Source organism: Pleurodeles waltl, chromosome 1_1, assembly GCF_031143425.1.
Source record: "Pleurodeles waltl isolate 20211129_DDA chromosome 1_1, aPleWal1.hap1.20221129, whole genome shotgun sequence".
Classification (NCBI taxonomy): Eukaryota; Metazoa; Chordata; class Amphibia; order Caudata; family Salamandridae; genus Pleurodeles; species Pleurodeles waltl.
In genome coordinates this window covers 228,648,783-228,673,050 of record NC_090436.1, presented here as the reverse complement: position 1 = coordinate 228,673,050, position 24,268 = coordinate 228,648,783, and the positions used below count along the sequence as shown (strand labels likewise).

Sequence of the window (24,268 nt, the reverse complement as noted above, 5' to 3'; positions counted from 1 at the left end):
CCCAGACACTTTAACTAAGACTGACATTACGGTGGCAAGGGAGGCATTTATGACATTAGAATCTGAAGCTAGAGAATCTAGAGCTTGAACTATGCCTTCAGTAAGGTCTTATGTTTTGGTCCAATCCTTGCTCACATTGGAACCTTATCTCACCTATGGGCTCTCTAACAACCAGTTTTTCCTGCTTACTCGCTTCACGTTTTACCTAACAGATTATCTGTGATGTGTTTCCATGGACTGAGTGAATCATAAATTAGATACTACTTGCCAATGCAATGGTTGCTCAGCTCAAGATATCATGCACTTTATTCCGTTTTATCTGTTTATACTTAAATGCTTGTTCATACAGATTTTGATAGAGCGTAATTTCAGATGTGCCGGGCCTGCTTTGTCGTATATGCAGATGTTGACTGATCTTAGAATTACCATGTGGCACGTTTTTTCAACTGCAATTAAAATAAGACGTTCATTGACTATAGACTGATGTAATGAGTTTGTTGGCACTGTTATATTATTTGTAGCAGCACTCTGAGATGGTTTTATTGTGTTCTTACTGTTATATTGATCTTATTTTGTGACAGTGATTTTAGCATGCTTTTACTGTCTTTTATGATTTACTTGTTTTAAGCTGAATACAGATTTTGAGTTGCAGCTATTTCTTTCCATTTAATATAGAGGTTTCGTTTGTAATTCAGCTGTAGGAGCATCCGGAGTACCACATACAGAGAGCCAGAAATACAAATACTGTCCCCCGGTATGTTATATTTCATGTTGGGAACAGTGAATAGGAATGTTATTCTTGTGTGTAAGACTTCTATACTGCAGGCTGACTCAAGTAGTAACAACAGGGAGATTAAAGATATTCCATGCCTCTATATCTCTCTCTCTTGTCTCACTTTCCTTTTAGTGGGCCATATGCTGGCTTAGGTGTCAGTGGGTTCAGGAAAGAGAGATTAGCACTGCCCTTGTCGGATCCATGATTACCAGTTTATATATGAGGTACAATCGTTATTAGGATATGTAGTGGTTGACAAGAACCAGTAGCAAGAACAGAAGTAAATTTCCTGGATGTGCTTACGTGCCCTGAGACATTCTTTAAATCTTCACACTCATAACGTGTGCCATTTCCAGCTGCCTTACAGGTAATGCACCTGAAGACTGTGGATATTCCTAGTAGATCATTTGATATCAGGAGTGTTTTATCTTCTCACCCATGATTGCTCTACTTACTGCTTACAAACAGAACAGTTCCACGGTATTGTCCATTGGATAGCAAGCAGATGATATTAGCTCCATAAGTAGTGGACAGTGACACATTCTTCACAGTGATTACAGACGTCCTGTTGTTCAAGTTCACAAGTGGGTAAGGAATATCATTGTAAGTCATGTTAATGACCTGAAGACCGGTACCAGCTATGCAGCAGAAACTAATATTGGAACCTTTCTCCACAGTTTTGTCATTGGGAAAGACAGGATGTTTCCTGTTGGAAGTGTCCAATCCTGTAAAACACAAACAAGTGGTTAATTAGTTCTATTCCAAATAAAAATCTCATCTCAAGCTGATGCTTATCAAACTACTGCTCGTTCAGGCAATATATATATGTATATATATCTGTATAGAGATATAGATATTACCTAGTGGCAGTTGCCACTAGGTACTTATAGTTAGGACCATGTTTCCATAGAAAAGGAGTTTTTTGACTTGCCTATCTCTTTGGCATTGTTTGATAAGTCTTCATGAACCTTTCCCAATAAAAGTTCCCTGGTAATTCTTGTTCTGGACAGAAGGTTTTGGGGTAATCTTTCAAGTGGGAACTGAGAAAAAGGAGGGGTAAAAAACATGTGTTTCCCATGTTCTTTCCCATAGGACCTTGGAACATGACTACAACAGGAACCACGGGATGGAATTACACCAAATTTTGACAGAAAGCTAGCTTTTGGTATGCAGATTACATTTTCGCCTAATTGGTGTAAATCCATCCTGAAGTTTTGGAGATATCAAAGGGAAAATAAATGTGTATTTTTAGCGCAGCCCTAGGGACCATCACCTCCCCAGGACTTTAATGAAATCTAATGCAGGGGTGCAGTGAACTCCCCCCCTCCCCCACAGTCCTAGGGACTGCCACCTCCCCGAGGCTTTAATGAAAGTAAATGCAAGTTGGCGGTACGGTCCCCATGCAGCCCCTGGACCACCAGCTCCCCGGGGTCTCAATGAAATTCAATGAGGGTGGATCCCCCTACAGCCCTGGGACTGCTACCTCTCTGGGGCTTTGATGACATCTAATTTGTCAACATCTGTCAAACAGCTCTCCCTCACTGCGAACAGAGGTTTCCTCTGTTTCCCTGCCCACAGAGATGCAGACAGGGAAACATAAGAAACATTGCTCTCACAGAAGGAGAGCTGTGCCAGCAATGCCGACTCCAACAGGAGGTGGGGAGCTGGTTGGGACCGTGGGGGCCTTCAGGCTCCCCTTCTGGTCTCTAACAATGTCACTAGGTGCCCTGGGGGGCACCCTGGTCACATGGCTCGTCACTTGGGCGCAGACTGGCCTGGGGAGAGGGGCTGCATGGCCACCCTTCCCTAATATCGGCTGGGCCCCAGGGGAGGGGTCCCAAGGCATGAGATTGGCCTGGGGAGGGGGCCACGCAGCCCCCCCAAAAAAATATTTAGGCCGCGCCCTGGGGGTTGTGGTCCCCATGACTGAGATTGGCCAAAAAAATACAATATCGAAGGCCGGCCCCAGGAGATGTGGTTCCTGGGGCCAAAATAGCCCAGGGGAGAAGGGCATGTGGACCTGCAGGCAACTACCACTGTACATGGCCAAAGGCTCTGTGCAGCCAGGGTTGGCCGTTTATAAGGGTTGGTCGCAGGGCCTGGTTGCAGGCCAGGCCCTGCGGCCAACCCCCACTGTGCACAGCCAAAGGCCATGCACAGTATGGGGTTGGTGGTTATAAGAGGTTCGCCACAGGGCCTGTGGCCAACCACTGCCACGCACGACCAAAGGATGTGTGCGGTGGTGGTTGGATTAACATATAGTAATGAAAATGACTTTACGTTAAAAACACCATAGAAATTAACTGAAAAAACAAAGGTTACAGGGATGTTATAGTTAGGAAATAGAGTTACAGAAAAAACAGAAATTCACATAAAAAAGAAAGGTTACAGGAACATTATAGTTAGGCTCACATTTTAAACGTACAAAACCATATAAATTCACTTGTTATAGTTAGAGCTATCTCAAGTAACTTGTGCCCTAAGGTAACTATAACTCACGCCCCTGCCATGCACTGCTAATTACCCCACAAATTATGGCTCTCATGACATCTTTGATAACATCATTGATAATCTTTATCAATTCTTTAAATGGGAATTGGTAATTAAGGGCTAAAATCATGACAGGGTTCCAGGGGGTTTGGCTTGTGCCGTGGAAGATGGTTTTAGCATGGCTCTCCCCTAAGCAGATGTTATATGCTGTGGGGTTTATGTTGACGTGTAAACCGGAATTACATTTCTTCGCAGTGGCTCAGGGAGAGTGGAACTGAGCATGCCTGAATTTGTGCCTCATCCGCTTCCAATTGTTGTTGTCTTTGAGAGGGAACATGGAGGGGATGACACAAAACCACCCATTAAAATCTAATCTTCTGAGTTTTTTCATGTCCCTCGTTTTTTCATCTCATTCTCTTTTTCTTATTTTTCTTTCCCCCTTTTCTTATTTGCATTTTTTGCTTTTTTGTTGCTACTCTGGAACTTAAAATCATTGTGATGCTTTTGAGTAAAAAGTATTATTTTAGTAAATTAATGTTTACTGGGTATAGTTATATTACAGAAGTGTATATCTTGTTGAGTCATGGATTCAATGTCATATCATTCAATATAATTATTGCATAACCAATGGGTAAAATCAATGTATTATTATTAATTAATACTATGGTTCTCAATCACGTGCTGAAATATCTGAAGATTTTGAAATACGAGGGGAGACTGAGAGATGATGTCATCCTTTTGCAAGAAACAAGAATTAAACAAAAATTAATTTTACAAATGTAAAGGGATTGGGTGTTTGAGGTGGTAGACTCTGAAGCGACTGATTGTAAGAAAGGAGTACTCATCTTAGTAGTGAAAATTCTAACTTGCAGGAGTTAGGGATTGGAAGGAGACCCAAGAGATAGACGGTTTTGGCTAGGAGGGATGGCTTGGAGATAAAATAATTTTGGCCAGTCCATGGACTCTATGGTTTTCTGGAAAGACGTAGAGATGTAGCAGTAGAGACATCATCCACAAAAACTATTAGTAATAGGTTACTTTAAAATAAGTATGAGCTATATACAATACAAACACAGAGTGGCCATGCTAATGGTTCGCACTTCCTATGTGTACATAAAGTAAAAGGTTCAATGTTCATAGATCGTAGGTGGTCCTGCCGGGGATGCCAAACTGGTGTAACACCCAACGACTTCGGGTGTAGTCTTGTCAACTGTAGATCAGTCAACACATGTTAATACATTGCTAATATACCAAGGCACACCACATATATCCTGGTAGTCCATTCATAGATGTGCTCAGTCATATAAAGTTCAACTTCAACGTGAAATAAATTTTATTCATCCAAGGCAAAGTAGATTCCACGGATCGATCCGTGCACAATGCGGGAGATATACTTTTCACTACGACTTATCATGGTCGCATCTACTATATGAACCATATTTCACAACATGCTTGGACTATCCTTATACTTACCAGCTGCTGTATGGTCTGAATATTGGGATCTGCAGCATACCGGAGATTTTTGAGCATACACATACCTTACCTTGAGAAAGTCATATTGATGAAACAAGTGTCAGCTGTTGTATCATTGGACTAGCTGTTGGCTGTTGTATCATTGGACTAGCTGTTTTTCAGTGGAATCTACTTTGTCTTGGTGAATAAAATTTCTTTCACGTTGAAGTTTAACTTTATATGACTCAGCACACCTCTGAATGGACTACCAGGATATATGTGGTGTGCCTTGGTATATTAGCAATGAAGTATGAGCTATATATTAGACAGGCAAATAAATCCAAGACCACTCAGAGCTCACAAATAATTTCTTCACTTGTGCAAGCATCTAATTGTTTCCTTCTCTCACCTGTATTATTCAGGAATACAGTACCTGATAAATAATCAGGACTTATTGAAAGATATGAAAGCAGCTGATACTGAACTGATGTGCATACCTTCCTGGGATTATGTAAGGATGTAGACTGCATTATTTGTAGATTACAAAATGACAAAGATGTGGAGATTGAACAATGAACTGTCAATATGGTGAGCACTTCCAGATATGAGAGTATTTGGGACACAATGAAAGCCTCCATTAGAAATACATGTATAGGGGATTGGTGCAAATGGGAATACAATATTTAATGCTCACCTAATTCATTTGAAAAATTAGATAAAACGGCTACTCAAAATATTGAAATGTCAATATTGAAATATAATTATTGAAAGGTCCTTGACAGGTCCCCTCGCTGCCAGTGCCTCTGCCTGTCCACTCTACTGAGTAGGTGCAGGCTGTAGGGTGCTTCCAGGCCTGTTGAGGCCTTTTTCCTTTTCTCGTTTGCCCTCTAGGGCTTCTGCCCATCAGGCCTTCTGCTTGCCCTATTGCACCGCTGCCATTTTTCCTGCCTTTTCTTCTCCCCCCACGCCCTCCTTCCACTGTGCTCCTCCCACCCCAAGACCTACTTAATGGTGGTGGTGTGCAGCGGGTGTGCCACTGGCTTGTCAAAGGTGTGCCAAAGGGAAGCCTATTTGCTCCGGTCCACACCTGGACTCCGCTCAGCACCAGTAACCCTGCCCCTCCCACTACCCACAGTTACTCTGCCACGGAGCTCCAAGCCCTGGCCCCCAGGACCAGAGACAACAACTGCTGCCTCACCTCCCCATGGTCCACGGGCAGACCATTTGCCTGCCTCTGATGCCACTTAACCTGCAAGCCCGAGACCCAGACCGACCTCAAACAGCTGCACCCCAAGCCCAAGAATCAACTACAGTGCCTAATGCTCAATGCAAAAATGCTCTGCAAACACGCCATGAAAATATGGGACACCGTGACCACCCTCAGCCAGGACCTGCTGTTCATCACTGAGACCTGGCTCACAGCCGCATCGGCCCTGACATCACTGGGGCAACCCCGCAAGGCTACAAACTTATTCACAAAGTCTGCCACAACAAGCACGGAGGAGGCATCGCTATCATGCATTGTGCTCCACCTTCAAGGAAGAATCGTCTCACCTCATAGAGCAACTTCCTCATCCGAATCAATGTCATGTTCTCCATTAGGGTAAACGTAGCTTACAGACCCCCAGGACACTAGCCCACCTTTTGCAAGAGCATAGCCGACTACATCTCCCCCCCTTGCTATCAACTTAACAGACTACTTGTTCCCTGTAGACCTCAACTTCCACCTACACGACAACCACAACGACAACTCCACCAATCTCATGGATAGCCTAAACAACATCAGACTCAAACCACTAGCCACCAGCCTAACTCACACCGTGGGAAACATCCTGGACCCGATCTTCACAGCCAGCGATAAAATCAAAATCTTCCACAGAATGGAGCACACATGAACTGACCATCACCTGGTACATTTCACCATAAGCAGCTGACCGGGCCTGCCCCCATACCTCCACCTCCCCCCTACGCAGATGGGGAAATAAATCACAGAGGCCCAGTGGGCCACCACCCTCCAAGCCAGCAAATCTCCGACAACCTTGAGCAGGACGCCTGCAGCTTATCAATAGGGATCCTCAACTGTACCAACAAGATTGCCACCGCAAGGAACTCCACCTCCAGTAGATCAAGCAATCCAGCAAAGTGTTTTACCCCCGAACTTCGCACCCTCGCAAGACTGCAAAAGGTTGGAGAGACAGTGGCTCAGCAGCAGAGACCAAACAGACCGCACTACCTTGAAAGATGTATTGTGTTGTATTGTAATTGTATTTATATAGCGCTTGCTACCCCTTACGAGGCGTTGAAGTGCTTTTCAGCAAGTAGCACGCTACTCCAGAACCCAAGAGGAATTACTGGTGGATTAGTATAGGGACATATGAGTAGAGTATCAGTATCATTATGAGTTCATTTGAGCAGAGGATATGTGAGTTTCTTAGGTGGATTGACTAGAGTAATGGAGGGTCAGAGGAGGGAAGAATCCAGAAGTTTTATTTGGGAGTTTATAGTAATAGGATGAGGCGTGGGATGAGAAAAGAAGAGATGGAGGAGGAAAGAGTCTGCGGAAAGGGTTAAGGAGGTCATCGTAGCAGGAAGGGTTTTGGATGAGTCAAAGGTGAGAAATGAGGGAGAATTTAGTAGGGTTGTTTGGGAGATCCTGTATTTTGGAGATGAAAGTAGTAGAATGGGTTTGGGATAGGTCAGAGTGGGGATGGAGGATAGATTGATCGAGACATGGGGTGATGGGGAGACAGAATAAAGCTTACAGGAGATTAAATTTATAATATTTGTATTTATTAATTTATTTATAAATATATCTAGATCATTTTTTCTTTTAATTTTTCTCTTATTTATTTATAAAATAAATTAAATTTAATTTTATTATTTATAATTTGAATTTTATTTATAGATTTTGTTTTATTTATTTTTATTAAATGTTTCTCTATTACAGTAGAACTAGAGTAATAAATAAATAGATATGCAAATGCACAGCAAGGGAATATATGTGCAAGGAATATAATAATGGGTATAATAATTTGAGAAGAAAAGTAGTATTGTATAAACACAGACGTTCAAGATTTGTAATATTTGAAGTTAATTAATAAGTGTACTTTTCTAGCATTCATTTACCTTTCCTCAATTTTAAAATAGCAAAATGCTTATGATAATAGAATATTTGATCATTATGAAATAAAAATGAAAGCAGGGATTCATAACTATCTAAAATAACAACGTATCTAGGAGCTATGCAATGATTTATGAACATGTTATGCATAGAATAATATACACATATTTATGTATATATACACATATATATACATACACACACACATAAACACATATATATATTTAACCATGAGTAAATATACATTTGTTAAACAGACTTAAAGAGTATGTATATAATGTATTATTATGAGATTGTAGTGATACATATTTCTTAAAGAACTATTTAGAATATACACATAATCAGATTAGAAATATTTATCAACACAGGCATATGCAGTCTATTGCTGTTTGAATATGGTGGTTATGAAGGAAAGAGCCAACTCTTGAGTAGTCTTCTGAAGGCAAGATAGTAATCCGTGGATCTAATATTTGGGGGTAATGAATTCCATAGTTTGGCTGCTAGAACAGAGAAGGATGTACCCCCTATTGTCTTTTTCGTGTATGGTGCTGTTCTAAGACGGGGTGCCAATCTTGAGCAGAGGTTTCTTGAATGTATTTGGTTATTTTGTTTCTGATGAAAAGCAGTCTTACTCCATGTATAGCTTTGTGGGTGATAGAAAATGCACTCAACAAATACAATTTTCGCCTCAAAGCTGCATCGAGGAAAGCGCCAACCACCCGAAGAAACTCTTCAAGATCTTCAAAGAGTTTGCCTGCCCAGCTGTTACCGAGAACACAATCCAACCCACCCAGACTCCCTGTGACTCTCTAGCCAACTACTTCAACAACAAGATCACTGCCATCTACAGTAACTTCCACCCACAACCCAACAGCATTGAAGACCTACTAACCCCATCAGGCGACTCTCCCAGCCACCTGATCACAGACTGGGAGACTCTATTCATCCAGGAACCAGCAGCCCTCATGAGCTCGACTCACTCTGGCTCAACCAATGACCCTTGCCCCCACCACATCTTCAACCTGAGCCAGAAGGAAATCAGCTATGTCCTTGCTCCCATCCTCAACACCTCCATCAGGACCACTACCATTCCCAAAGCCTGGAAACAAGAGGATGTCAAGCCCGTCCTCAAGAAACCATCTGTGGACCCCAGCAAAGTCAAAAATTACCGCCCCATCTGTCTGCTCCCCTTCCTAGCGAAAGCCCTGGAAAAAGCCATCAACAAAAAGCTCTCAGAACACCTGGAAAAACACAACCTACTGGACCCCTCCCAATGTGGTTTCTGCACCAACTGCAGCACCGAGACCTCCCTTATTGCTGTTCCCTTCTCGACCACAGAGATAAGGCAGCATTGATCCTCCTCGACCTCTCGCCGTACACACCATTTCCCACTGCACCCTCACATCAAGACTCCACCACATTGGGATCCGAAACAACGCCCTCAAATGGATCCATGCCTTTATCACAGAACGCACCCAGAGAGACAGCCTCCCACATTTTACGTCGGAACCAAGCAGCACCATCTACGGCATACCCCAGGGATCCTCACTCAGCCCCACCCTTTTTAACACATGCGTAAAGCCCCTAGCAGAGACTGTGCTTTCCCATGGACTCAACATCAATTCATATGCCGATGACACTCAACGTATTCTCTCCCTCTCAGAGAACCACGCCTCCCCTAGAGACAACTTCTGCAACGCCATGACCCACATCACCGACTAGATGAAAGTGAACTGCCTTAACCTGAACACAGAAAAGACAGAGGTAATCATCTTTGGAAACAACCCCTCCCCCTGGGATGTCTCCTGGTGGCCCTCCACACTTGGTCATCCTCCAACCGACCATGCCCGCCATCTCAGCCTCATCATAGACAGCAAGCTCTCCTTCAAACAACAGATGAACGCAATGGCTGCCACAAGCTTCCACAACTTCTGCATGCTACAGACGATTTTCAGATGAATACCCAGTGCGACCAGAAAAACAGTAATCCAAACGATCATCACCAGCAAGCTAGATCACGGAAACGCCCTATACATCAGACTCCCCACCCAACTCCTCCACCACCTCCACACCATCCAGAACGTGGCTGTGAGACTCATCCTGGACCTTTCCTTGCAGACTCACATCACCCCACACCTCAGGAAGATCCACTGACTGCCAGTGCACAAGAGATGCAAATTCAAAGTCCTAACCATTGCATATAAAGTCCTTCACAACGTTTGTCCCAGCTTAACAACCACTGACTCTCCTGCCTTTTCAACCACTGACTCTCCTGCCACCCACCCGCAAGGACGCTCTGATCAATATCTCTTGCCCTCGCCCAAGTCCTGAGAGTTTGCCTCAGTGGAGTATGCTCCTTCTCCCATCTTGCCGCCAAGATCGGGTACAACCCCCCCAACCGCGGACCACACATGCACCTCATTGACTGCACGAGAAAGCTCAAAGCCTGGCTCTTTGAGGAATAGCTACCAACTGCAACGACAATTACCCAGTGCCTGGTTCCCCCCCCCCCGAGGTGATAAGCTGCACTTTATAAAACTGATTCAATGATTATAGATAAAATCTCATCAAAAGTTGCTGAATATTTCATACAATCTGACAACACAAGGATAAGTCAGTGTCTGCTTAGAAAATCCCTAGGTAGAAAGGTTCTTTTTCCTTTATTTTACAAGAAATTTTCTGATGGAGTTACTGGCACTGCTTTGAATGCTAATATATTGGTAATTGTGAAACAAAATACAAATCTCCTTTAGAGTTATTTTCTGCTATAATTAATTAACATAGATTCAAAAATATATGCCAAGGTACTTCTGAAGAGGCTCCACATAGTCATCTCTAAATTCATTCACATATCCCAAATAGGAATCTTAGAAAATAGACTAGCAAGTGACAACATGAAGCAATTCCAGAAGACATGAAGAAATATGGAACGTTTTATTACCTCCAACAATCTACAGGGAGAAATGCCAGCCAACTGGTGAAAAAGGAACCCCCAACTCCGCAAACTTCAAAGACTTCCAGATTTACCTTCCAGTGCAGGGAGTTCCACTGTAGTACAGGGTCATTTCCTAACAGCTGGATGCTACACAACACTAGGGTTCAGGGGCATATTGTAAAAGCAGCTGTGTCACTGTATTTCCTAATGACAGTAATGGCACTAGGCCATTCCTCAAGGCAACCCTGTTTAAAGATAACTCAAAGATAATTTATGAAACCCTTTCATTAAAATTGTGATGGTCTTATATCAGCAACCTAGAGCAGATATTACAGCCAATTGTGTAACATCTGAATATTCTATTTTGGGTCAACAAACCAGACAACACTATACCTTGTCTGTGCTCTGTTTACTATATCCCTAATTGCTTTGTTGTAGCTATTTAATTTTAATGAAGAATTCAAACGGTGATATAATTGTGCTTGCTTTTAATACTCAAGTTTCAATTCCAGCCATACTGGAATGCACAGAGTTATATTCTGTTGTGTTTGGTTATACTCAGAACAGACCAAAGTCAGAGGGTATGCCATTATAGGTGCTATACTCATGAAGTCAATAGTAGAAAAGTATAATATTAAATGGAATAAGAACCGGAACCCATTTACATAATTGATTCTAAATCTTCCTCAATAATATAGCAGATATCAATGACTCTAAATGCTGACCATATATTATGCAAGATTTTAGATATTATGGGGGTCATTCCGACCCCGGCGGGCGGCGGGCGCCGCCCGCCAGAAGACCGCACCGCGGTCAAATGACCGCGGCGGTCATTCTGACTTTCCCGCTGGGCCAGCGGGTGACTGCCAAAAGGCCGCCCGCCGGCCCAGCGGGTAAGACCCAGCAACGATGAAGCCGGCTCCGAATGGAGCCGGCGGAGTTGCTGGGGTGCGACGGGTGCAGTGGCACCCGTCGCGATTTTCAGTGTCTGCCAAGCAGACACTGAAAATCTTGCTGGGGTCCTGTTAGGGGGCCCCTGCACTGCCCATGCCACTGGCATGGGCAGTGCAGGGGCCCCCAGGGGCCCCACGACACCCGTTCCCGCCAGCCTCTTCCTGGCGGTGTAAACCGCCAGGAACAGGCTGGCGGGAAGGGGGTCGGAATCCCCATGGCGGCGGTGCTTGCAGCGCCGCCATGGAGGATTCCTTTGGCCAGGGGAAAACTGGCGGGAAACCGCCGGTTTCCCTTTTCTGACCGTGTTGTTGGCGATGCTTCCGTGGTCGTTGGCCCTGGCGGTCAATGACCGCCAGGGTCAGAATGACCCCCTATGTTCCTTATATTTCAGTTGGTGGGGATGTGTAGAACTAAAATGCCACCAACATCAATCTTTAACTATGCATGGAGTATGCTGCCTCAACATGGCCAAACTGAGACTGTCTAAGTATATGGGAGAATTGCAACCAACTGATTTCAAAATATATTAGTAAGCATTTCTACTCCCCCCAAGTAGTTCCAATCAGATACTGATAACATATGTGTGCCACCATGGTTAACATGGAGAAAGATTTAGTTAATATGGTGGGGTTCTCTTTTGTCACTGTTGGTTTTTGGACTTCCTGTAATGGATCTAAGATCCCACATAGTCACTGACACTGCATTTGATTTAGGTCAGGTAATCAAAAGGCCAATAAATATTCCTTCCTTTATGGAAGTGCTCACTTGTAAAGACAGACAGTGTTGGACCTATCAGCCTTAGGGTGGTATTCCCACAAACGTTTTGACTACTTATCTCCATTTTGTGCTGCAATTCGATTATGTTGGCCCTAGGATTCTGTCTGTCACTTTATAACTACTAACCAGTCCTAAAGTGCAAGATGGTTTAATTGGCTTACACCTGATTGGCATACTTAATTTACTTATAAGTCCCTTGTAGTGTGGTATACCATATACTCAGGGGCAGTAAATTAAATGCTACTAATGGCCCTGCAGCACTAATTGTGTCACCCACTTAAGTAGCACATTAAAACAAGTCCCAGACCTGGCATTGCAGCCTGAATGAAGTTTTAAACTGCCAATTCGATTTCTAATATAACACTCTTGCCAAGCTTTAAACTCACATTTTATTGCATATATGTCGCCCCTAAGTAGTCTCTAGGTAGCCGATGGGGCAGGGTGTATTGTTATTAAAGGGATGGACATGTAGTGTTAAGTTTTACATGTCCTAGTGACAAAATCCTACATTTATTTTTCTCTGCCATGAGGCCTACCTCTCCTGTAGGATAGTATTGGGTTGCCTCACTACATTTATTAAATGCTAGCTCTTGATTGAAAACAGATAAGTATGTCATTTTGGAGTCTATGAGATTGTAATGAAAAAATAATCTGTAATGGCATCAGGGCTACTGGAACTGTCTTCTGCTACAGACTCCTCCCTCGCTCGGGATTTTCAACTTCCAAAAAATGAGACTAAGTCCAAATTTTGAAAAATGTCACTGCTGTTTCGACCCAAGGGTCACCAACGATGATGCTCACTCCTCGGACACTGCCTTTAGCCTTGTCCAGCTGAACTTTACCTTTTCAGAAAAATTTTCTTGAAAATTATTTTAGGCCCAATGGTAAGAGCTGACTGGGTTCAATCCACTTCTTGTATCTAAACTGCACCTCGTTGCGGTCGGCCACATTTTTCTCCCTTGACCCAGTCTTGTCCGTGGTTGGTGCTTAGATCTTTCAGTTGCTCATTTTTATTGACAACTTTAAAAATTCATAACTCCAGTTGTACTGATTGGATGTTTGATGTTTTGGTGTCAAATACTTCATTAAACTTTACTCTATTTTCCTAAATTGGTGTGATTTTTCTAGTGATGTGCTTTCACTTCAAAACTGTTTGTGTGCTACATTAATACTTTACACACTGCCCCTAAGTTAAGCCTGACTACGTATTTATGCCAAGCTACAAAGGGTTCAGCACAGGTTAATTTAGTGACTTTTTGTAGTTCACCCTGCAAGGGATTGTGGCTGTTGCTTGACAAGGGCTCACACCCCTATCAACCTGCAACCCAATTTCTCACAGACAGTACATAGATTGACTGCTGGAACTTTAAAGAAAGATGTACTGCTTTGGTTAAAGGTTTGAGTAGCACTAATGGACCCATGCCTTTGATCAGTTGCAATGAACATTTGGTCTCCCAGATGTAGAGAGCTACCTGTTATTTTAAATTTAAAAGATGCTTTTTTAGTATATTTTTGTTTTGAACCTCATCATGCTCTGATACTTTTTGATGTGCTATTTATTTGAGTAATTCTGTGGGTTTAGGGAACAGTGAAAAACAATGCACATATCCTTGAGGCTCTGTCCTCTAAAGCAGGCACCCTCAAAGTAAAGGATCAAAACATCGAACAAACAAGAAATGCCTCACTAAGCATGTAGCAGCTTGATGTGCTAAATAAGATAGCACATAAAATAAAAGCTAGCTTAATCCGGCATTTATAGGACATATATTTGGTAAATCCTAATTTGCATTCTGATCAGCCATGGTGAAACACAGAAATGAAGTGCGTAGAAACATACCATAATATCGCTGAAATATTCTGTCTCAAAACCAAGCAAGAACAGACTGGTTCTCTCAGGCAGAGCTCAATGACTGTGTTCACTTTGACCTGCAAGGATCAGTGTGTATAATCGTGCACTTTGTAAAATACCAACACTTGCAAACATTACATACCCCAGACTGTGTTCCATATGCTCCATTTGCTCCAGGTGTTATCAGGAAACCTCTCATCATCTACGATGCTTCTGATCCTTAGTGAGTGGGACACACATTCCAAAGGTAAATCTGAAACCCAGTTCCACTTCAGTGGTTCAGGTACCTTAGAGAGAGTTGTTCTGTAGTTCCCCTGTAAGCAGGAAAAGGCCTATATTTGAGAGCTCATTCTTGACAAGAGCTTTGTTCCTTTGAACACAGTAGTGTAGCTCCACAAATCAGATGATGCTAATGTGAGCAAAACCTTATGGTTATGGCAATGCACATCATTCACTTCACTTATTATTGTTATGAGCAGTGCACCCAGTGGAAACATGCCTAGCTCTGCTGAAAGCCTCCACAAACACACTGTACAAGGCTTAGTCCAGCCACACATGAAGGGCAAATGTACCATGAGCTATCTAGCATCAGGGGATGACTGTGCCTTTTTCCTTAGTTCAAAGAAATCAGATTTGTTTTTTTAGAAATGAAAGTAATAATGAGAAGAAATTGAGAGTCCTGACAATCAAATTCTTTTGGGCTACAAATTTTAAGATCAGCTATTAATATATGTTTGACGTTGAATGTATTTTTCATATGATTATGAAGTCATTTAAGGACTAGATAAACAAGAAAGGCCATTTGTGCAGCAGCTTCTATTTTGTTTCATTTCTCATCAATTTGAAATCTAGAGTATGAAACCTGTCCTATGTGAGCTGCATGAAGAAATCTGAAAGATGTGTCTTCCCCAACTCTAGGCCTAGGAATTAAGGCATGGTGAAACTGTAAACAATACTCAGTGTTTTCCTATACATGTTCTTCGCATGCTTACCTGCTGCCCTCCAGGGCATGCATGCTCCTGAGCCACTCCTCCATGCTCTTGTTCAGCACCTGAAGATTCTACCAGGTCTAGCTCCTATGGCATGTCATTCCTCTCTGTCCTTATTACAAATTGAGGATACATCTTTATCCCAAAAGAGTGGTAATATCACAGGCTGGACGATTGGTTTTGAGGAAAATGTGACCCTTCCAGAAACCACACAGTCTGTCCCAGTAGTAATGTGACTTATATGATTGATGTTGGCGGGAAAGTGGTGTCTGACAACACAAGGAGGAAAATACTAACAGTACAAAAACCTCCAAGCCTTTGAGTTATGTTTGTACGACAATGCTTGCAATGTACATGTTTTATATTTGGGTGTGACCAGGAATGGAGTAGGCTGGTACTGGCAAACTTCAGACAGAGCTGTGATAAGAAGAGGACTGGGTCAGAGCTGGAGTATACCAGGACTGGAACAGAGACAGAATAAGGACAGGTCTGGAGCACAGAGGGAGTAATATGAGGGATGGAGCTGAGATAGAACAGAAGCCAGCAGGCCTGGAGCAGAGACACAGTAAGACCAGGACTGGAGCAGAAATAGCAGACCTTGAACAGAGCAGGAGAAAAGCATCCAAGCCAGAGGAGTTGCAAGCTGGAATGAGCAAAGGAACCACCTGCAAGAAGAGGCTGGTCTCTCAACACTCATCATCTAAAAGGAAGGGGCTGGTTTCAGAAAGACACATATTGAAATGGCGTTGAGGTGTGGAGGCCATCCTGGAATTGAGTGTCAGTGAAGCAGAGTTGAACTCTAGCTTTCTACTTACAGCCATACCCAGAACCATAACAGGTACAAGTTGCATTCATGCCATGTCTAAATATTACAAGACTAGACTAGTGATACAGCACAACTATTATAAATTCAGTTGATTTTGTGATATCAGTTATGTTTGGTGGGGAAAAGTAGCATAAATGAGCATATTGTTCAAGTGTCATTTCTCTATGTGTGTAGGTATAGCTTCTTTTATTAACAGTAATTTGGACATCACAAGACAAACATGATGAAGACCACTCCAATTAATCTAAATTGGCAAACTCCTCTTTTATGGAACTACAAAAGGTACAATCAATATGACAAAAAAGCAAGTTGATGATAATAATTTCAGCATGTACAGTAATTTAATAACAATAAACTGACTTGGAGTGCTGCTGCACGGTGACGCTTTTTTAAAATAGCTTTCAAACATGTTATGCAGCAGCTGCTGTAATATAAGGCTGAAGGTAAAAAGAAAGTACCATGGCGCAGCCAGCATTGACTGAGCCATAGTATGTTTTTTTTTTACTGTCATCTATGTTGCACAGCCGATAGATCTTGCATAGGCAAGACCAGTTGGCTTTGCCAATGCTTGTTTAATAATTCCTTCTCTATATGCCACAAGCATTGATGGCATGAAACAGGGTCCTCCAAATGTCGCCAAAGCTTCAGAAGTAATGAAAATAGCAGTGTCTCTACCTGCATATGACTATGCCGCAGGACTCCCCAACCAATAGCGTAATTGGGCAAATGCTATGCATTGCTCTGCATAGTTCCAAGAAGGATATGTTTGCTCTGGAAGCTACAAATATGAGAACATTAAGGAAACATGTAACGCGAATGCGAGGATTGCTCCCACCATGCCTAACCTGAATGGAGAAGTGGGGACCCATATTCAAGTCTCGGCGTTACCTTAACATCCTTTGATTCTGGGCAATTCACTTAATCTACCGTGCTTAAACAACATGAATGTGAACCTCTGTGTTGTAATTGGTGGTCATGTAAAAGGCCCCAATACCTTCCAGTCGGATCGAATCTGTGATACATGAAAATGGAAAAAAAGAAGAAATAGCACCTCAGTAACGGCTCAAGCATAGGATGGACACTAATTAAGTTAAATCATCTATCTGCATTTGATCAATTGGCCACAGACATAAATACAAGGAAGTGAAACCTCGCATGTGCTGCTGAATTAGAAGACAGCAAAAAAGAATGATAATGATGCCAACAAACGGTAAGTAATAGGCAGGCTAGAGTTTTTTGTTTTTTTAGATACAACAGGGCCTCGCAAAGCGCCTGCAAGCGAGACCTAAAAAAGAAAGCAAGTGAAGTGAAAAAGCACAATGTGCGGGAAGGAGACAGGACGGAGGGGCGTACGAGGCACTAAAAACATAGCGAGGCTCTCACTTAAGACAAGCATTTACAATGCATCGGGTCTCGCGTTTGCTCGTGTTAGAGCCGATCGCGTTGTAAACTCCTAACCCGACTTTTCACCTATCGGCAGTGCTTTAAATGGGCCGGTACTCTCCGGTACTGAGTATCGGCACTTTTTTATTTTGAGAGGGAGAGTACCGGCATATCTCAAGAAAAACGTAATACTTTTAATTGGAGAGTACCGACACTTCTCAGAAACAAGCAGGTACTCTGATAGAGAGTACCTGCACTTCTATTTTTCCATTTAAAGCACTGCCTATCGGGCAAAAGTGCATTTATGCACGTAACCCGAAAAAGTGAAATCAAGTAGGTTAAGCGCTCGACTTCTGCCAAGCGAGATCGGGCTCGTAAATTAGTTTTAAAAAAAAGTCCACGAGCCCGATGGAAAACAGCCGCGTGAACGTATACTCCTGAAACCTCAACATGGCCATGAGAGACATTGTGTCCATTGGATGTGCAAAAGAATTGTCCAAAACATGTGTTACCCACATTGACCTGGGGCAGCTGTCCCCTGTCGGCTGTCAAGACTGGAACCGTCAAAGTGATTTGCAAGGATTGCAGAGAACCGAGACTCGACCGCCCCAAACAGAGAAAAGGAAACCAAGCATGCCGATGGTGTGGGGTGCTCTTCCCCTTGCAGGTGACTGCCCAGCACGTGGAAAAACTTGCAGTGCTTGCAGCACACTCAACCATTTCTCTAAGTTGTGCCGCTCAACGCCAAAATCACCCACAACAACACTGAAGAAAGCAATCAAAGCTGTCACCACTCACCTGGCTGCCCTCACAGAAAGTGACATGGATGATGACAACCCAGAAGTTGTTCATGTTGCCTGAACGCTGTACCGAAGAGGGAGTGCCCATAGACTGCTTCCCAACTGCTAAGTTAACGTGCCTGGACAGTTGGTGTCCGCCCTTATTAAGACAGGGGCATCCATAAAACTCATGGCCTCTGCAGTATACCACAATTTGTCCAACCCACCAACCCTATGACCTACCAGAGTCAGAGTGTAGGAAGCTGGCTCTAAATATATCATATCAAAATGAGATATAGTGCGCACAGAGTCTAGAGGTTCCCCAGAGGCTTAACAGAGAGAATAATAGATAATACTAATGCTCTATTTGTGGTAGTGTGGTTGAGCAGTAGGCTTATCAGAGGGTAGTGTTAAGCATTTGTTGTACACACACAAGCAATAGAAGAAACACACGCTCAATGACTTAACTCCAGACCAATTGGATTTTATATAGAAAAATATGTTTTGTTAATTTATTTCTAGAACCACGAGATTCAGTTTGCAGGTAAGTACATACAATGTAAGGTACTTTGCATAGTTATAATCAGAACTTTTAATGGAATCAACAATGTATACAGTTTTCTTTGAAATGTCAAAAAGCCATTTTAAAAGTAGATACTGTCCAATTTTCAACAGTTCCTGGGGGAGGAAAATAAAGTACAGTTTCTGAAGTAAGTAACAAACTTACATACTTAGGGCCTCATTATAACATTGGCAGTATATACTGCCTACCGCCGCGGCGATGGCCGCCAAAAGACCGTTGCTGCAGCTACCAACTGTCAGCTGGATTATGACCAAAGCCGGATTTCCGCCAGTAGGATGGTGGAAATCCGGCTGTGGCCAATCCGGCTGTGGCTAAGCCAGTGGATGGCGGTAAGGTGGCGCTGCTGCCAGCAGCAGTGCCACACCAGTAGAACGCCCCCAGCCGTATTTTGAGAATTAAAACGGCCTGGCGGTGTTCTGCTGGAGGACGCTGCTGCTGGCAGCATCGCATCGCCCTGTCCTGTCTCCTGCCGGAGGACCCCCTCACAAAAGGTAGGCTGAGAGCACCGACAGGGCAGGGGGCCTGAGGGTGTGTGTGTGTGGGGGGGTGTGTATGTCTGTGCATGAGTAAATGCGGGTGGGTGTTGCATGTTGTGTGTGTGTGGATGTGTGTGTGAATGGATGTCTGCATGAGTGCTTGAATGTGAGAATGAGTGTGTGAATGCATGTGTGGTGTGTGAATGAAGGTGCATGAATGAAGGTGGGGTCAGGAGAGGGAGAGAGGGTGGGGGGGAAACATGGGGAGGGGGTGGGGAAGACCCGTATCAGTGACAGGGAAGGAGTTCCCTATCACTGATAGTGCCTACCGCCATGGTTTTCGTTGTGGTAAGGAAGCCACGAAAACCATGGCGGTAGGCGGGGTCATAATCCCGAAGGCAGGCTAGTGACGGCCGCCGAGCTGGAGAGTGAAGTCTCCAGCTCGGTGGTTGTTACCGCTGTGGTGGACGGTGTGGTACATTGGCAGTTTGGCTTGAGCCAAACCGCCAATGTCTTAATATGGGGAAAAGTACCGCCAGCCTATTGGCAGTACTTTTCTCCATTTTACCGCCATTCGCCAGGGTCATAATGACCCCCTTAGTCTACAGGGCATAGGTAGACCACCGTTAGGGGTTCAAGATAACCCGAAACACCCAGCACCAGCGCCAAAGGTCCGTTTAGGTGCAGAGGTCAAACAGGAGGCAAAATAATGTGGGCTCCTATGGAGACAAGAGGTACTCCGGTTCTGGTCTGCTTGCAGGTAAGTACCCGTGTTGTCGGAGGGCAGACCAGGAGGGTTTAGAGGAGCACTGCAGGGGCCCCAAGTAGGCACAAAAACCACACACTCAGCGGCACAGGGGCGGCTGGGTGCAAGGTCCCAACAGGGTGTCAGGCTTCCAATGAAACTCTGTGGGGGGACCCCAGGAGTCACTTAGGTGCTGCAGGTAGCGCACAGGGGGGCTCCTCGGGCAAGCCACTGACTGGATAGGGATGAGGGCCACCTGCTGGTCATTGCTGCACCAGTGGTTGGTTTCTCTCAAAGCTGGGGGCTGCGGGTGCAGTGCTTCTCCAGGCATCGGATATCTTCTCCCAGGCAGTCGTGTTCAGGGGGGTCGTCGGGATTCCCTCTGCAGGTGTTGTTGTGGGGGTCTGGAGGGGTCAACCCAGGGTGGGCTCATGTTCCCAATCGCTTGGGGGCCCTTTTTTGCTGGGTGGACCACCTGGACACGGGCAGTGGGCGTCAGGTGAACAGGGGTCAGGACTCACGCATCCTGAATAAGGTGGGAGTCCTTGGTTGAAAGTTGGATGTGTCGCTGTTCTTCTTGCAGGTTCCTTGAAGCAGGAGACAGGCCGGTAGGGCTGACATCAAAGCAGTTGTCATCTTTTTTCTTCTCTTCTGGGGTTTCAGCTTAGCAGTCATTCTTCTTCTTGTAGGTCACCAGGAATCTGGTGAGCTGGGTTCAAGGAAGCCCTTAAATACACGATTTAGAGGCGTTAAAGGAGTCAGAGGTCAGTAGCCAATGGCTACTGTCCCTGAGGGTGGCTACACCCTCCTTGTGTCTACTCCCTTTGGGGAGGGGGCACATTCCTATCCCTATTGGTTCCTTTCCTGTCCCTGTCCTCCAAACCAAGATGGAGGATTCTGCAGGGAGGGGGGTCACTTCAGCTCTGGACACCCTTGTTTTTCTCAAGTTTTCTGCCGAAATTGGCCGCCCAAAGTGGGTCTTTGTGCGGAGGGGTGGGCATCTCCACTAGCTGGAGTGCCCTGGGGCACTGTAACATGAGGCCTGAACCTGTGTTACAGTTCGAGCAGGGGAGGAGCGTGAAGCACCTCCACCAAGAGCAGGCTTTGTTTCTGGCCTCAGAGGGTTCAAAGGCCCTCACCCCATGGTCAGAAACTGGTCTCTTAGTGGCAGGCTGGCACAGACCAGTCAGTCCTACACTGGAGGATTGGGTAAAATACAGGGGGCATCTTTAAGATGCCCTCTGTGTGCATTTTTAAAATAAATTTAACACTGACATCAGTGTGGGATTATTGTGCTGCGAAGTTTGATATCAAACTTCCCAGCATTTAGTGTAGCCATTATGGAACTGTGGAGTTTGTTTTGACAAACTCCCAGACCATATACTTAATATGGCCACACTGCACTTACAATGTCCAAAAATGGACTTGGACACTGTAGCGGCATATTGCTCATGCAGCTTTGCCATCACCTGTGGTATAGTGCACCCTGCCGTAATCAATCAATCAATCAAAACAATTTATACAGTGCACTACTCACCCGCTGGTGGGAGGATTGGGGGGTAATTACTGTTCGAACAGCCACGTCTTGAGGTTTTTTCTGAAGAGCAGGAGGTTCTGAGTCTTGCGAAGGTTGGTGGGGAGGGAGTTCCAGGCCATGGGGGCGAGGTAGGAGAAGGATCTGCCTCCGGTGGTGGCGAGTTGGATGCAGGGGACTGTGGCGAGTGCGAGGTCGGCGGAGTGGAGGTGGCGAGTGGGAATGTGGAAGTTCACTCTTTCGTTGAGGTAGGTTGGTCCAGTGTTGTGGAGGGATTTGTGTGCGTGGATAAGGATTTTGAAGGTGATCCACTTGTCGATGGGAAGCCAGTGAAGGGATCTGAGGTGTGAGGAGATGTGTTCATGTCATGGGAAGTCCAGGATGAGGCAGCGGCTGCGTTCTGGATCCTCTGGATTTTGCGTTTGAGTTTGAGTGTGGTGCCGGCGTGAAGGGCATTTCCGTATTCTAGCCTGCTGCTGATGAGTGCATGGGTGACGGTCTTTCTGGTCCCTATGGGAATCTATTTGAAGGTTTCTCGCAGTATGTGGAGGGTGTTGAAACAGGAGGAGGTGATGGCATTGATTTGCTGGGTCATGGAGAGGGAGGGGTCAAGTATGATGCCGAGGTTGCGTGTGTGGTTTGCGGGTGTTGGTGGGGGACCTAGGGCAGTGGGCCACCAGGAGTCGTCCCATATGGTTTTGTTAGGACCGAAGACGATGATTTCAGTTTTGTTAGAGTTGAGCTTGAGGTGGTTTGCTGTCATCCATGTGGTGGTGTCAAGGAGTCCAGTGTGGAGGTTGGTTTTGGCGGTGGTAGAGTTTCGGTGAGTGAGATGATGAGCTGGGTGTCGTCTGTGTAGGATATGATAGTGATTCCGTGTGGTCGGAGGATGTTTGCGAGCGGGGTCATGTAAATGTTAAAAAGGGTAGGGCTGAGGGAGGACCCTTGGGGTACTCCGCAGATGATTTTGGTGGCTGTGGAGTGGAAGGGAGGAAGGCGGACTTTCTGGGTTCTTTCGGTGAGGAAGGAGGTCAGCCAGTCTAGGGTCTGGTGTTGAATACCTGCGTTGTACAAGCATGTGCGGAGGTTTTGGTGGCAGACAGTGTTGAAGGCAGCGGAGAGGTCCAGGAGGATGAGTGCGACGGTCTTGCCCTTGTCGACTCTGGTTCTGATGTCGTCAGTACATGCGATGAGGGCGGTCTCAGTGCTGTGGTTCTTGTGGAACCCAGACTGGGAGGTGTTGAGTGTGTTGCTTTCCTCTAGGAAGTGAGACAGGCGGGTGTTCACTAGTTTCTCAGCGACCTTGGCGGGGAAGGGGAGGAGAGAAATTGGGTGATAGTTGGTGAGGTCATCAGGGTCTGCTTTGGGCTTTTTCAGGAGTGCGGTGACTTCTGCGTGCTTCCAGGGGTCTGGGAAGGTAGCGTCGTCGAAAGAGCTGTTAATTATGTCACGAAGCTTGGGAGAAATGGTTGGGCTGGCTTTGTTGTAAATGCGGTGGGGGCAGGGGTCCGAGGGGGAGCCTGAGTGGATGGAATTCATTGTTTTTTCAGTTTCTTTGTCATTGGTAGGGGCCCAGGTGAGTAGTAGGTTGGGGGATGGAGGGGGTCTTTGCTGATCGAGTCGGTGGTGTGTGTGGTGGGTGCGTGTGGTGTGAAGCTGTTGTGTATATCTAAGATTTTGCGGTGGAAATGGTTGGAGAGGGAGTCGCAGAGGAGTTGTGTGTGCGTGGGGTCGATGTTACTGGCTTTGGGTTTGGATAGCTCTTTGATGATGGTAAAGAGCCCTTGCTGTTGTGTGAGTTACTGTCTATGTGTTCCTTGTAGTATGCCTTTCGGTGGTGCATATGAGTTGGTGGTGTTTGCGAATGGTGGTTTTGAGGATGGAGAATTGGTGGTCTAGGATGCCTGTCACCAAGCTTTCTCTGTTTTGTGGCATTCACGCTTGGAGGCTTGGAGTTCAGTGGTAAACCAGGGGGCGTTCTTGATGTTGGGGGTGGTGATGTTTTTTCTGAGAGGGGCAGGTGAGTCTGCGCAGGTTGTGATCCATTGTGTGAGGTTTTGGGCAGCAATGTTGGGGTCGCTGGTGTTGGGGGGGTTCTGCGCGAGTTGGGCGTTCAGGTGTTCTGTGGGGATCTTGTCCCACATGCGGTAGGGTGTGGTGTGTTGGTGGTGGTGTGTGGGGGGCTTGGAGAAGGAGAAGTGGGCGCAGTGTTGGTCAGTCCAGTGGAGTTCGGTGGGTGAGTGTAGGTTATGTGGTTGCTCGAGGTGAAGATTGCATCTAGTGTGTGTCCTGCTGAGTGGGTGAGTGCTGTGACTAGTTGTTTGAGTCCGAGGTTTGTGAGATTATCTAGGAGGGATGAGGAGTTGTGGTTGTGGGGGTTCTCCAGGTGAAAGTTAAAGTCACCAAGGAGGATGTAATCTGTGGAGGTGAGGGCGTGAGGGCTGATGGTGTCAGCGATGGCGTCACAGAAGGGGGGGGCGAGGCCCTGGTTGTCTTTAGATGAGGGTTCCTCTGAGGATGGTGTTGTCGTTTATGTGAATTAGGAAGTGCATGTGTTCTGCGCCGTCTAGGGTGTTGTGTGTGTTGGTGGTGACCATATT

At 45.1% G+C, this 24,268-nt stretch overlaps 1 protein-coding gene across 3 annotated transcripts in view; it reads right to left on the bottom strand.

Moving 5' to 3' along the window:
• The window catches only part of OSMR (oncostatin M receptor), a 345,202-nt gene that overhangs the window by 210,639 nt on the left and 110,295 nt on the right, over positions 1–24,268 (bottom strand). For all 3 annotated transcript variants that reach the window (XM_069221332.1, XM_069221326.1, XM_069221330.1), the window contains exons 4-5: positions 14,496–14,667; positions 1,231–1,500 (exon numbers count right to left, since the gene is read on the bottom strand). In XM_069221332.1, coding sequence (XP_069077433.1) covers positions 1,231–1,500; positions 14,496–14,667 — 442 coding nt within the window. The remainder of the gene's footprint in view (positions 1–1,230; positions 1,501–14,495; positions 14,668–24,268) is intronic.